The sequence below is a fragment of the Syngnathoides biaculeatus genome, chromosome 4 (genome assembly GCF_019802595.1).
Source record: "Syngnathoides biaculeatus isolate LvHL_M chromosome 4, ASM1980259v1, whole genome shotgun sequence".
Taxonomy (NCBI): domain Eukaryota; kingdom Metazoa; phylum Chordata; class Actinopteri; order Syngnathiformes; family Syngnathidae; genus Syngnathoides; species Syngnathoides biaculeatus.
In genome coordinates, this window is record NC_084643.1 from 7,213,024 (window position 1) to 7,227,927 (window position 14,904).

General features: G+C 42.0%; 1 protein-coding gene across 4 annotated transcripts; it reads left to right on the plus strand.

The window, feature by feature from the left end:
• The first annotated feature begins 1 nt into the window (after position 1).
• On the plus strand, positions 2 to 14,585 carry hnrnpk (heterogeneous nuclear ribonucleoprotein K). Of its 4 annotated transcripts, none has more exons than XM_061816753.1 (16): positions 2 to 126; positions 1,195 to 1,350; positions 3,638 to 3,735; positions 3,890 to 3,946; positions 4,613 to 4,656; positions 6,063 to 6,135; positions 6,206 to 6,319; positions 7,525 to 7,653; positions 8,133 to 8,455; positions 8,733 to 8,780; positions 10,757 to 10,796; positions 11,420 to 11,432; positions 11,685 to 11,717; positions 12,093 to 12,151; positions 12,448 to 12,617; positions 13,950 to 14,585. In XM_061816753.1, exons 2-16 carry the CDS (start codon positions 1,296 to 1,298, stop codon positions 13,978 to 13,980), a joined length of 1,287 nt encoding a protein of 428 aa, XP_061672737.1. In that variant the 5' UTR covers positions 2 to 126; positions 1,195 to 1,295; the 3' UTR covers positions 13,981 to 14,585. The 4 variants fall into 4 exon arrangements, with proteins under 4 accessions (XP_061672737.1, XP_061672738.1, XP_061672739.1 ...); XM_061816754.1 differs by lacking the exon at positions 13,950 to 14,585 and adding an exon at positions 13,677 to 13,856; XM_061816755.1 differs by having other exon boundaries at positions 15 to 106.
• Positions 14,586 to 14,904: the final 319 nt, after the last annotated feature.

The following is a 14,904-nucleotide window of genomic DNA, read 5'->3' on the forward strand; positions in this document are numbered from 1 at the left end:
GAGAGGTTCGCTTTAGGGCGCCTTTTGCCTCACGCTCCGCCAATCGGCTCACGCGTTCAGTTGCGTACTTTCTTTTCCGTAGCGAAGGAAGAGGAACCGCAGCGAGGTGTGTCGTCGCGCGTTCGGGTTCGTACGGAGATTATTTGTCCGTTTTAATGACACGGTTGGATCACAAAATACAAGCGAACCGTCCATAAACCATTATAAACTGCGTTTTTGTGAAGATTGTGTCTCTGGCGTCGTTTTCTGATTTTGCAAACATGGCCCGCGCCACTCCCGTGCAACTGATTTTCTAGCAAGATGGCGGAATTAGCTTGTGATAGCGAAACTGCTAACGTGCTTTGATGTGTACTCATAAATACGTTCGGTTTGTCGAAGCAGACGCCCGGGCGATTGCCCAAGTGTCGTAGTTTCTTGCACACGGAGCAATTTTTGTCCTGTTATAACCGATGTTTCCGGTGTTTAATTGTAATGTAACAGCGGCGTCCTCGACGAAGCACGTAGCTAACGTACACGCTTCCAAGTTAACCTGCTAGCTAGCTCCTTCCATAACGAACTGTCGTCAGCGCAGTCATGGCTTTCAACTGGGTTATTATTACATCATTTTTGCCCAAATCAATATATCAAGCCACCAAACCGCCCTCTTTTTTTATTGCCGTTCTCCTGATTTTATATAGCTTACTTGCCAAGACGACGTGTTTTTAAGTCAGAATTTGATAGGTCCTCGATCCTTCACATTTCCACACGCATCGTGGTGACTTGCCTTACAACTTTTACTCGTTCGTAAGTTTGCTCGGAAATTTATCTAAAGTTATCCTAAGATACTTTCGTCTGTTCCAATCGCCCTCGAAATCACAATTGACTGTTACTTCTTTTTTAAGGAAGAAATAAGTGCTCGTGATCGCCGAAACTACACTTGTTTTAAAATAAAGTAGTAATATATTGACATTGCAGGGATATGGATATATTTGAAAACTTTTTTTTTTTACTGATTAATAGTTAACAAAAACAAAAACGTCTTAAGATAGCAACTCTAAATAGTCATGTAAACGAAATTAAATGTTGGATTTTTTTATTCCAAATTTAGAAATTTTGAAACTCATTGTTCACTGACCAAACCTGTATTTCCAAGCAAAGACGTTAAATGAAGTTGGCCGTCCACCTCACCTCTACATTTCTACGTTCTTTTGGCAGAACCACAGCCAAGCGGAGCCCGTTTTCTTATCCCTCCCAGTTTTCACCTGTATACCAGACCAGTGTCCCCAGTCCCTGTTTTTCCACTCTCAGAGAGGATCATGGACAAAGATGACCAGCAAGATGATTCTTCTTCATTCACCACAGAGACAAATGGTAATAGTGTGTGTGTGTGTGTGTGTGTGTGTGTGTGTGTGTGTGTGTGTGTGTGTGTGTGTGTGTGTGTGTGTGTGTGCGTCTTAAAGAAATGCAGTACCAATACATTCTCACTATTTGAGGAGGTTAGAGATGAAGGCATGAAATATTTTGGGTCGTGGACATCCCCCCTATACTTTTTGATAATTGACTTCTCTAACTCATCTCACAATATGACTGAAACGCACTAGAAGTAGACCTGTGCAAAATTTCATATCCCATTAAGGCCTTAAAAGAAAAAAATGAGTTGTTTAGATTGCCTAATAGGACTGTGCAATATGGGTTAAAAAATGTGGCGAGATAAAAGTTATCATTTTTATAACCCATTTCAAATTAGGAACTTGAGAGAAAATGCTGTATGTTAATCAACAGGATATTAAAAATTAGCCAAAAAATCTTGTTCTATCAAACTTACTTTCTATTGCTAATTATGTTGTCTTTTTTATGCAATTTAGTCTTCAATTGATGTTGCATGTTTTGGGAGGAAACCGGAGTGCCTGAAGGAAACCCACAGAGGCACAGGCAGAGCATGCAAACTCCCAACTATATTTTCCCTTAAAATCACATGAGGCAATTTTCTGCGATCTTTTCTCAGGCGTGAGCATTTCACGGAAACAATCGTTCTGTTACCGTGTCGTTACCCAGCCTGAGAAAACACGGAACCGAAAGTCTGTTTCCCAGATCTCAGGGCTTACTTTTAATAAAATTCGCCCACGTGTGGAATGTAAAACAAGTTCTCAACGAAATACAACAATCTGTATAAAACGAACCTACATGAACCCCTTTTATTTTTAATGATTAAAACGCCCAGCGTTGTCAGTGTGGTTTACAAACGGCACCGGTTTCCGCTTCTGCGCTACGCATGTGCAAGGTCGAGTTATTCATATCCGGGTCACTCAAACGCTAGTCAAACATGTCGGTTGCTAAGCGTAAAAGACAAGAGACTGTGTACCTAAAGACGTTCCAAAAGTGGACTATATCTGAAGAATTTGTCGAAACCAATGAAGAAGGTGAGGTGATAAAGCTGAGGTGCAGAATATGAATATAAAATCGTTTCCCAGGACAAAAATCAACAAAACCGAAAGACCGGTTACCATACTTGCCGAAATCCTCATGCCTGTTTTCGCCATGTAATTCTTCGTTTATTATCCAAGCTACTTATCCACGCAAGGGTCATGGGAGCGCGGGAGCATATCCTAGTCAACGTAGGGCGAAAGGCGGACTACACCCTGAACCAGTCAGTCGCAGGGCAGATTACGACAGCCTCAGAGTGAGAATTGATCCTGATGCTGCCTGCACCTTTACACTATCAGTGACCTCCATTTAATTATTCAAATACATTTTACATCGACCACATTATTAATAAAAGTTTAAAACAAATATTGAGTGGCCAAATACCATCCAAAATCTGATAGTACATCCACTTTTTAAGGAATGCAGCAAAGTGAAAAGAACTTATTCCAACACAGTCCTTCAAGGAACATTCAGGTTTGGGCACCATATATCGAATAAAAATATCACTCAGAGGGTGAAAAGAATTACGGTGTTCACGTAGTAGTGTTAAGGCATATGTAACGACATAAACGATTACACGCACAGTATATATGCTTATATTGTACATTGTATGCAGGCCCGAAGCCTGAATTAATAAGTCGCTACTTTCTTATTAGCCGTTTTTATTACATTTTTGACTCAGTAATTCATTTTGTATGTAAAGTTCTTGCGTTTAGCTAGCTGGAAGAGTCACTGATGGTGTTGTTACACACACCTGATTTTAGTGCGTACAGCGTGGGAACGATTCCCGCTCAAGTGATGGCGTCTATGTGCCTTGTGCCTTGACTGGCGACCACTGCCGGGTGTGGTCTGCCTTTTGCCCAAAGTTAGCCGGGATAGCTTCCAGCCCTCTCGCGAACCTTGTGAGGATAAGCGGCTTGGAAAATGGATAAATGGTTACCAGCTGCCAAAAGTGAGCCTGGACTTTCTGTTTGTCAGCTTGATGTTTACGTGTTACTAAAATCAATCCTGTATTGTTTCCTGCAATGAAGTCTTGGTAGTTGTGCTGGCAGCCGGTGCAATATGCTCGCCACGCACAGGGACAGTCTTATGTCCGAAGTTTGTGCTTCTTTTTTCGCTGTTTTTGTCGAACTCCAAAATCGACAAGCGGTTTGGTTTCTGAAGTTCCACTGTATTTATTTTGAAGCGATGTAAACATTAGCTGGCTTCACGCCGTCTATCTCCTTTGGGGCAGGTAAGCGCCCCGCTGAAGATGCAGATCAGCAGAAATCGTTCAAGCGCTCCAGGAGCTCGGACGAGATGATTGAGCTACGCATCCTCCTGCAGAGCAAAGTAAACAAGCCATTTTTAATTTTTTTTCTTTTTTTATGTTCCAAGTAGTATACATGCTGATATACTACCTTCATTTGGGATATTTGTTTGCCTTTCTTCCACTGTACCCTGATGGTTCTAACCCATTTTTTTAAACGATTCTTTTTACTGATAGAATGCAGGAGCTGTAATCGGCAAAGGTGGCAAAAACATCAAAGCACTGCGTTCAGACGTGAGTACATGTGAAAGTTTTGTTCCTCTTTGTCCCCCCTCTCCTCTCCTTTCCACAGCTTCTTTAATCCTCCTCCTCCTCCTCCTCTAATGGGCAATGTCCCCGGGTAACTCTTTTGCCTTAAGTTGACCATGTTAACTTAGTTTAAGGTAGACGGATCCTACTGTAAGTGTTTCTAATGTGAATGAGGAAGTTCAAAGAAGAGCAGAGTTTGGCGTTCAGGTAACCTGGCCAAGTCTTCTTATTTCATTAAGTCATTGCCTCCAAGTTTGCCCTCCCCTCTCCCACTCCCCTCTCCCACTGTCTTCTGGTCTGTTCCCCAAACGTTGAACTCTACATGTTCTTAATATGCCATGACTTCTCTTTTCCAATGTCAACCTTCTCTCCTCCTCTCTGCCAAGCCAGTCTCTGAGAGAATTCACCACACATGATCAGTGTAGAGCCTGTATATTAAAACTGTTTCCCCTCTCCCCTCTCCCTTGTTTATTATTTTGCTGTTGACTTTTTTGCCCACTTCCTCCTCTGTTGCCCATGTTCTGGATGGCCCCTCCTGCGCCCCGGTTGGCCCTGCCCATAATCGCGTCCCGTTCCCTAAACGGGCGCCTTACTCGAATGACATCCGCGCTCGAATGGCCCCGGCCCCACTGCCCATGCCACCACGCCCAGTACAATGCCAGTGTGTCAGTCCCAGACAGCAGTGGGCCCGAGCGGTATGTCCCTAAGCTCCTCCCTCTCACTGCCTGACTACAGGTCAAACAGACAAGAGAAGATCAGTCATAGTCATCCAGCCTCTTTCTCAGCTCACTGTATTTGATAACCTACTTGTATTCATTGTATTGTAGCCACACTTAAAAAAAAAAAAAAAAAAAAAAAAAAAGCCTAAATGTCCAATACTGTTCTTTTACATGTTATGTTTTGTTTTTTTTTTTTTTTTTTTTTTTTTAGTCATCAATTGTCAAGGTTTTTTTTTTTTTTTAGTCTTACCACTGGTCTTTTTCCTCAATCTTGTTAGAATCTTGCTTTTTTTTTTTTTTTTGTCAGCCAAATTGCTTTTGTTGTTTTGCATTAATGATTATTTTTCCTATCTTCCACCCTCTTTTAAATTGAGTGTAATGGGTGCTTTTTGTTCGTTAGCTCCATAAATGTTCAGCTATCTTCCGCCAAACCATTCTTTCCTTGTTTCTTTTGTAAAATGACCCTTAGACGGCCACTCATTCCCTGGTACTGTTCAAGTGTGTGCCTTTGTCTGTGGTGTGCGTGTGTGTGTGTGCCCCCCCCCCCACCCCCTCACCTGCCGTTCGCATCATCTCCGTGTAGCCATTAATTACTGCTATGTTTCAATGCACAGGATGCCGATGACACAATCCTGCTCATATCCGCATCATTTGGTTACATTCTATAGCTTCTCCCATTATCCTGTTTGCGCCGTCTACAGGAAATATTAAATTGACCTCTAGTGCTCACAATCAATTTTTTTTACTAGCTGTTTAATTTTTGGGTTGAATGAATGCAGACGTCAAACTTTCTGTTGAAGACTAAGATGGTGGCTGCCTGGTCTTTAACAGCTTGTTTGATGTGGATGGTCAAAATCTTAGTACCGTAGTGAACATCCACACCAAATTTCATCTTGCAAATTCTCTTAAAAACTCATTGGTGCGTTTTTTTTTCTCCTTTTTCCCCCCTCTCCACTAGTCAGATTGTCCCCTAATTTCACTCCGTCTTGCCCCTCCAGTGGTCACTGATTGCTGTCACTTTCTTTTGGTTTTCCTTTTTTTTTCGTATTCTTTCTTACTTTTTTTTCTTTTTTTAATCTGATCTGGACAAAAGACCAAAAAAAAAGTCTCCTTCTAATCAGCTTATTGAGTTTAACTTTTTGACTGCTACACCGTGGCGTTATCGCTGCTTTACCAACTCAGGTTAATAGAATAATGGACTTAACATTTTCATAAATTTGATTAGGCTAAATAAATTGACCTTGACTGTATTTCTTGTTGAATTCTTTGATCTAATATGTTGTTCCACCTGCCCCCTCCCCCTTTTTTTTCGGGATGCCCCATGGGCTCCTGACACCCCACCCTGTTATGCCACTGCCATTTCATTGGCATGTGTAACAAAGCATCCTGTGCATCTGCGCTGACATAGAGACCATCGGTGAGATCCTGCTCAAGATCATCCCCACCCTGGAGGAGGTAAGGGTCTTCAGACTTTGTTGTCTCTCACGCTGTACAGAGTATTAACATGTTAACATGTGCTCTGCAGTACCAGCAGTACAATGGCCTGGATTTTGAGTGTGATCTGCGTCTACTGATCCACCAAAGTCTGGCTGGATCCATCATTGGAGTGAAGGGAGCCAAGATTAAGGAGCTCAGAGAGGTTGGTTGTTTTTTTTTTTTTTTTTTTTTTAAACATGAATAATGAAATGTTTCCCCTTGAATTATTAGTAGCAGTTAACATTTGGATTTCAGTAAATGTTCACATTTAGTAACTACAGAATGTACATGCTGTTAGAACAGCATACATTCCTCTACTTTCCAACTTACCTCCAATTATGATTTGCTTTAATTTTATATACCTGGTTTCTTCAAATAGGGGCCACGGACAGCCTACTGAATAAATAGCCGTAACACAGCAAAGACTTCTCATTTTTCCCCATTGGGGTAAAATATAATGCAGTAGTCTCCATCATCTACATCTAATTAGCATATTTTTTAAAAAGTGAGCATTTCATTTGTGTGTGCTCTCCCGTTTTTTTAATGTGCCCATGGCGCTCTTACTACGTAGTTTGAGCGACATTGTTTTGATACCCACCTGAAGTCATTGACCTATCGTTGTTTCGGACTGCCCTGCAACTTCCGGGTTTTGGCATCATCTGTACGAGTGATAAACACATTTCTTATAAAAGCAGCTGCGCAAATAGCTGTTGTAGTCGACATTTTGTGTCGTAGTTTAAGTGGAAACAAACTCGGGGAGTCATTTCTGATCTTTGTTGCAATAGCAACAAACATGCTACGCTAACGATCGTAAAATGCAAGCTCCCCGAGGAGGTCTGAGAGCACATGTTGGAAGTCCACATTACCGTAATGTATATATAAATGTGTAACATCGAATATCATATCGAAATATATATATATATATGTATACATTTTTTACCACGCTATGGACATGTATACGACTATACAAGTAGTTGCCAACAGAGGTGGTGACATCAGCCCCAAGAGTGAATGTTTTTAAATCCAGGTTGAAAACTTTTTTTTTTTTACTCATGCTTTTTAGAGTATTTCCAATTTTAATGATATTTTTTGCACTGAATGCTGTTTTTAACTGTACTTTTTCTTTTTTACGTAATTTTAGTTTTTTTCACCGTTTCAAATGTTTTCTCTTTGTATTCAAATCCTTTTAATCAATGTAAAGCATACTGACTTGAGTTCTCTTGTGTATGAAATGCGCTATACAACAAATTTACTTCATTTACATGTTCCTAGCATGCACTGCGGCACAATGGAGGTCCTTACTGCCACACGGGAACACTGAAATCCTTTTTCCACAACGTTATCTATCTGTTATCTATCTATCCGCAGAACACCAAGACCAGTATCAAGCTGTATCAAGATTGTTGTCCTCAGTCAACAGACCGTGTTGTGCTGGTTGGTGGTAAAATAGAGCGTGTGGTTGAGTGTGTCAAGACCATCCTGGAAGTCATCCCTCTCGTAAGTGAACAAGACACAAACGTGTTAAGGCAGCCTCTTCTGCACAGGATAAAACATGACCTTTGTTGCTGGATTTTATTATTATTTTTTTTTAAAGAAATTCATTTTTAAATTCGTCCATGCCAGATGTATATCACCTGTTAGTGTATCTTGGTTTACATTATATACTATAAGTTTAAATTTATTTTCTGTGCATATTTCTTTCAAACATTTAACTTGAGCTTGGGTTTGCATGTCACATTGTTGTTGATACTTGTGAGGTTACGAATGAGCACTTTGCCGATCTGCGCATGCGTGTTCTTTCTGTTCCGTCAGTCTATACAGTCATATCAGTTATGTACGAATAGAAAGTTAGATGAAATAAATTTATTAATCATTAATACATTAAATAATAATTGGGCACTTGTACCAATAGTGTGAATCCAGTTTTCGAATGAGTTGCCACACATAATCCCATAGATTTTTTTATTTTTTTGCAGGCTCCCATTAAAGGCCGCTCACAGCCATATGATCCCAATTTCTATGACGAAACCTATGAATATGGAGGGTTCACGATGGCATTCGAGGAGAGGGGTAGCAGCAGCAGCCGTCGGCTATTGAGCAGCTACCCCATCCGAGGAAGCAGACCAAGTGCAGGTGACCGCGGCTACGATCGCATGTCCTCCAGCAGGTCGTCGCGCGGACCGCTGCCCCCCTCTCGCAGGGATTATGACGACATTAGCCCCAGGCGGGGTCCTCCCCCGCACCACCAGAGTAGGAATCGTGGTAACACTATGTCCATGGGTCGCTCACACAGAGGCGGGTAAGATGTCTCCCTCTTCCTTATTACAGCTTAATTTTAAATGTACATGTTTTTTACTTCACTATTTTTATTATTATAGTGCACAGGCTTTACATTGTCACTTTCATTGGATGAAATTGGATGGTTCAGGGTTTTTTTTTTTTTTTTTTTTTTTTAAGTGAAATTTAATGCTGCACAATGATATATCTATCAGTATTTGTCCATTCCATGAAGTGTATGTTTTCATGCCAGAGTATCTCAGGTGTTTTTTTTTTCCCATCTCCTATATTTTCCACAGAGATGACCGTTACTACGACTCATACCGTGGCTCAGATGAAAGGTCAAAGTAAGCTTTTTTTCTTTTGTTTTTTTGTTTTCCTTTGTCTCAACATCACCCAAATAGGTGCTGCTTGAATTTGTCCCCATTAGTCCTCTGTTTGTTGGTACCTATATTTTATTCCTTGTCCTAGTTCCCCTGGTAGTCTGAGTGTTGAATGAAAAGTGGTATAAGCTCCGTTTGTGCTAAGGATCCTTTTTAACACGTGTTGGTGTGGATGAGTGTCAGATGCTAATACAGTAATTTGTCATGTATAATGCGCACCCCCCAAAACAGACATAAAAAACAGGAAGATCCTTCTACCAATGTACAATGCGCACCACCAATTTGCTTCTATCCATATGCTCAAAACATAAGGAAATATCTGTATTTCTATTTTGTTAGGTTTGTACTTGTTTAAAAAAAAAGTCTTTACATCAATCATTAATAATAATCTTTGTGCATGTACTGATGTTGCGCTAATATACCTCTTGGGACATGCCACATTAAGTATTTGTGCATAGTGCAGTTTATCCTTTATATATTACACTACCTTGGCCAAGCCATCAAAAGAAGCGTCTGACTTATCTCCAATCTGAAAAAGATCTCTACTAGCTGCCTTTGCTGCATCGCTGTGAAACTCATTCATGACTTTTTCCAGTTACTTACTGTGATAGTGTTCCAACCTGCGCACAAATTCGTCTTCATGCTGTACCAAGCAGACTACATGTGTTTGACTCCAGACTTTTTCTGTCATAAATCCTTTACCATTTACCTTTATTGCTGGCCAATAAAAGCTGATATTAATTGCTGTAATATGAACAGGTTTGATAACACTTATTAGAAGTGAAGACCCCAATTTCTTATGTTAAGCATTTAAAAATTGCCTTTAGATCACAAATTACATTGTATGGCAAGCTAAAAGTCAAGTGGGAACATAATGTAGGAATCAAAAACGCACAAACGGATGAACAACCATGCATGTCCTATGAGCTCAATGGTAAATAGAAACCAGTAACTGCACTTGAACACTTCTGCGTGCTATGTAGTACAGTTAGGTTTCATGCACAATGTGCTTTTTTTTTTCGTTTTAAAAAAAAAGTTAAAAATAACGAAAAATTGGCACATTGTATACATGAGTATTGGCACCTGCCTGTGTGAACTTTCATTCCACGGATATATATATCTGTTAGAATTGTACATATAATACGGTAACATTGTTTTCCGTGCTCACTGAGTATCATGACACTGCCACTGGTAGTGCCCCTGCTGGTCGGCTTTGTGTTGGCCTTGGTTCTTGACGTAGGTGGTCGCCTGGCGGTGTGTGTGTGTGTGTGTGTAGAGAATACTAATAATTGTTTATTGCCATGTATTATGCATGTATTTGAGAAACCTAACAGAATGCGCATCGTCAGTTTTTGAGCATGGATGCTTGCAATTGTGAGGTGCACATCATTCAGAGAACAAAAATCCAGGCTGTTTCTGGAAATAACAGTGGGTAATTGGAGTAACTGGAGTGTTTTCTGCTATGAATCAATTTACTTCATACCTCCATCCACCTCACCGACAGAACAAATCATTCTAAACATAACTACTGAACATATGGAAATCAATGACAGAAAATTGCGTTCCCAACAAATGTCCTCGGCAGTAGCGACAAGGCTAGCAAATAAATGCACATTACGAGGGGTGGGAGCAGCAGCAGCCTTTGGCTCTGATCTTCATCACCACCACCTGTCACTCCTCTCACCATAACACTGTCAGAGCTGTTCCTGTGACTGTGTGGGAAGATGGCTGGGAGGAAATGTGTTTATACTGTAATCTTGCTCAGCGTGTGTGTGCAGGTTGACCTGGACTGCAATTTCTTTTCCTCTCTCCTCCCCTCGGAAGATTTTCCAAGCTTTTTTTTTTTTTTCTTAAGCATTTTCTATTTCTTTCCACCCCCACCCACGTTGTTCTCACCCCACCTCTGCAACCCCCCCACCCCTCCTGTCTTTCATCACCAGTGACAGAAGAGGCAGACCGGATCGCTACAGCGATAACATGGTTAGTGACCCTCGCTAAGTGCATGCAGCTCGCGGGGTGCCGGCATCCTGAGGCTAGTGCATGCTGTTTACCGCCGGTTTGTGACAAGCTGTGATTGTGCATTGTGCTCCACTCACGCCAGAGCTTTGTTAGAACCCACCTCTCCCGTTCGCACATACCAGCCGTCCCTGTGAAATGACCGTAATCGCCGCAGCTGGAGGCATCCCATAATAATCGGTTATAATTGCCCTTACTGTGTACTTTTTTTCATGGCCAGCTTGTTTTTCTGCACGAAGAGCGACCACAGTTGGTTGCTAGGCGATAACGCTTTGTTGACAGACTCTCTATCGCACGCCCGCCCTCTCCGAGAGCTGGCAGGATACTGCCTGCTGTTGCCCGGCAACAGCGTTTTTGAATTGCCTGTTGCCCTGACGACAGCAGCCGCTGAATAGCAGTTGAAAATGAGGACTGATAGAGGGGGGGAGGAGTCTGGCATATGGATGAAAACTGGGTGGCTTTTAGTTGAGTCTACTCCATTGATGATCCGCGCACATGCCGGCCGCAGCATGCTCTCCTCGTGCGGAATGCATACAGAAATGCGTCCTGTTGCTTAACTCTCTGCTTTTCTGTTTGTTCTTCCACAGAGTGGAGGATATGGTAAGTTTTTACAACTTTATTGTAACGATGCAGTTTGAAATGAAGTTCATTAAACTGGTTTTTAAATGTCTGTATATCTGCAATTAGACATCTCTGATTTTTGAACTATCATAGTCTCAGAGAAATGGCATTTTACTTAACGGCAAATTCAGATTTTGTATGCAACAGAAAACATATTTTTTCCTCATTTGTGCATGTGTGATTTCATTTGCCCAAAATGTTAACTGACAATTGCTGCTTTGTCCTGTGCAGACAACAGTTCCTCCTGGGATAACTACCAGTCAGGTGAGTCCCAAGTTTTCATTTCAGAAAAATATGTATTTTTTTTCTTTTCTTTTCAGCAAGATGTCTCGCCAATCTGCTCTTGCAAGTAGTATCAGAGTCGTAACAGCGTTTGTGGTGTGAAGTTTAACACTCATCCCCCGCCTTGTAATACGTCACAACACAAGCAGACCATTGCCGTCTTCTAATTCTCTGTGTGTGGGACATGGTGTCCCTGTGTGAAAGTGCCTGCTGTTAGGGCGACATCCCACCTTCTCTGGGCTATGCGTTAAAGGCACATGCGAATATTCAGTGTAGTTTTCATAATCGCGACCAGTTTTTAAAAGTGTAATTTTCAATTTATCATGCTTAGGTTTTGTTGTTATGTTCTGCCATCAGGTGGACGGGGCTCCTACAATGACCCGGTCATCACCACACAAGTGACCATCCCTAAAGATGTGAGTAAACGGCCTTGATGTAGTCAATGGAGCCTAATGCACTGACTGACTGAAAACTCACATTAAATAGACGGCTGCAAATTGTGGACACCCTGTTATGGAATGCTTAGTAATTACAGAAATGAAAATTGCCTGCCGGAGAAGCCCACATTGATTTGTACTGTATCCTCAAAGCACTTAGCTTTAATAAATCTCACTTGTCATATTGTTCCCACATGATTTTGTGGCTAATTGAAGTCCTTGACTGTTTGTGCACCTGCTTGTTACCCCCCAAATCTTCCCATGGCTCATGCTAGCTGGCGGGCTCCATCATCGGCAAGGGCGGGCAGCGAATCAAGCAGATCCGACACGATTCTGGGGCTTCCATCAAGATCGATGAGCCTCTGGAGGGTTCCGAGGACCGCATCATCACGATTGTGGGCACCCAGGATCAGATCCAGAATGCCCAGTACCTTCTACAGAACAGGCAAGTTCTACTCTGATTTCGGTTCGTCGTACTCTCTAGTGCAGGCACGGGGGAACCTGGAAGCAATTATGACAACAACTAGGATGAATTTGTGTGAATGTCATTCCTGCGAAGTGCGGAACTCCAAAATGGCAGCTTCGAAACTAAAATGGACGACGTGCCATTCGTCTTCAGGATTGTTTTCTACATCCATTTCAGACACGGCTACTGAATTGAGCGTTGAAGTATGGGGCCCGACTCTTCGCTAGGATGCAAGTTTTTTTTTTAAGGATGTTAAAGTTGCTGGAAGAAAATTCTAAAAAGGGCCCCACTTTTAACCCACAAAAATTAATAGAACAAAATTCATGTCTACTGACGTCATATGGGTTCATATGGCTTTTGGTTGATATACACAACAAAAAGGTTTCCTGCTCCTGCACTAGTGACTGTTCACTGTCTTCAAAAGATCCTTATCGTCTATCTTTTTAGCAGACTCACACAATATGTAATTCGGGCAATTTCCGAAATGGTTGTCAAATGCATTCTTGCTGTATTTCTAGTTTCTGTTGTCTTCTGTCTCTCCACTAACACCCTTCATTTCTCCCCTGTACAATCTGCAAGTAGTTCTAACCTTCCTCTTTCACAAAACGGTTACAGAGAGGCAATTTGTTTTGTTTGCAATTGGACTTATCAAGTTGCTGTTGATTGGGGAAAAGAAATGGAAAAAAAAAAATAACCGCCAAAAAAAAAGAGGCTGATTTTGCCCCCCCGAAGCCGTTTCAGTGTGAAGCAGGGAGTGGAGTGATTCTTCCCCTGGCCGCTGCTGTGTGGAAGACTAGTGATTTTGTTGTTTTTAGTTAGATCAAGCGACAACAAATCACAGTCTGCCAAATAGCAGGGGGCTCCTCCTCTTCTGTCTCCCCTGGCAACCAGTAGGCACGTATACAACGCACCACTTCCTCCTCTTTGTCGAAGCTAATTCAGCTGTACAACCTGCTGCTTGCTGCTGTCTAATTAGCGGTGGTGTTGCCATGGTAACTAACCCTGCCTCCCTTTTTCCTCCCTCTCCACCCCCTTCAGTGTGCTGCACCTGCTTGGACTCAAGGACTAACCACACCCCTCTCCCCCCATCATGCCCCCCCCCCCCAAGTTTTTTTTTTTTTAATTTTTGCCCACTTAATTGTCCTGACTCAGTCCTCCATCGCTCAGCCCCCCGACACCCCACCCACCCCCACCCTCGGCCCACCCCTCCACCCCCCTGCCAGCACTGCCGCAGTTTATGCTTTATCACATGTAAATTATAATTTTTTGACATGTGAATTGATATTCTTTACATTTTACTCTTTATTTCAGTGTGAAGCAGTACTCTGGTCAATTGCTGTAGACACCCCCCAGGATTGATTCGAGCAGACCCCCCCCCCTTGCCCCTCCCCCATAATCCCCCTCCCCCAGACATTAATCTGGACTGTGGGTACTTTTTTTTTGGGGGGTGGTAATTTTATTTTTGTATTTTTAATGCAATGTTCCACATTCCTGTGCATCGAAAATGTTCTGCATTGTTTAAAAAATTTTTTAGTTCTATAGTTTACCTGCTAACTGTTTCCAGATATACTTATCATATAAAATGTCACATGGCAGATGAAAATAACCTAATTTGTGATGCTTTTGGTTTTTGTGTGTTTAGTGCTGACTTACACATCCCATTACTGCTCAAAAAACATCTGTGATGTAAGATGACTTTGTTATTTTAGGTTTTGGGACGTGTCAGGACACTAGCTAACTATTAGAATATTCTTAGGTGTTGTCGTGTGATTTAAATTCAGTAGTGTCCATCCAGTCAGAAAGCTGCAACGATGTTTGTAAATTTTTCTGGGAAATAAAGAAAAAAAACCCACATGCCTGTGTCGTCATCTACAGTCGAGTTGATGTCCATGCTGTAAAACCTTTTTGTCAAATTGTAAAATGAATAAAGATGCCACTTTTTACTCAGTGTGCTGTTTTTCTTTTATATAGATGTGTGCGTGTGTATGTATATATGTGGGCGTCACGGGGGATCAGCTAGAAAGCGTTGGCCTCACAGTTCTGAGGTCCAGGGTTTAATCCCGGCCGGACCTGCCTGTGTGGAGATTGCATGTTCTCCCCATGCCTGCGTGGGTTTCCTTCCGCATCCCAAAAACATGCAACATTAATGGGATACTCTAAATTGTCCCAAGGTGTGATTGTGTGACTTGTCTGTCTCTGTGTGACCTGCAGTTGGCTGGCAACCAGTTCATGTTGTACCCCCGCTTCCTACCCCTTGACACCTGGG

Excerpts from the sequence above, each read along its gene's own strand:
- hnrnpk (XM_061816753.1), top strand. The coding sequence starts at position 1,296 with ATGGACAAAGATGACCAGCAAGATGATTCTTCTTCATTCACCACAGAG. Across the intron at positions 8,781-10,756 it reads GGCTCAGATGAAAGGTCAAA|TGACAGAAGAGGCAGACCGG; the intron begins GTAAGCTTTTTT and ends TTTCATCACCAG. Across the intron at positions 11,718-12,092 it reads CTGGGATAACTACCAGTCAG|GTGGACGGGGCTCCTACAAT; the intron begins GTGAGTCCCAAG and ends TTCTGCCATCAG.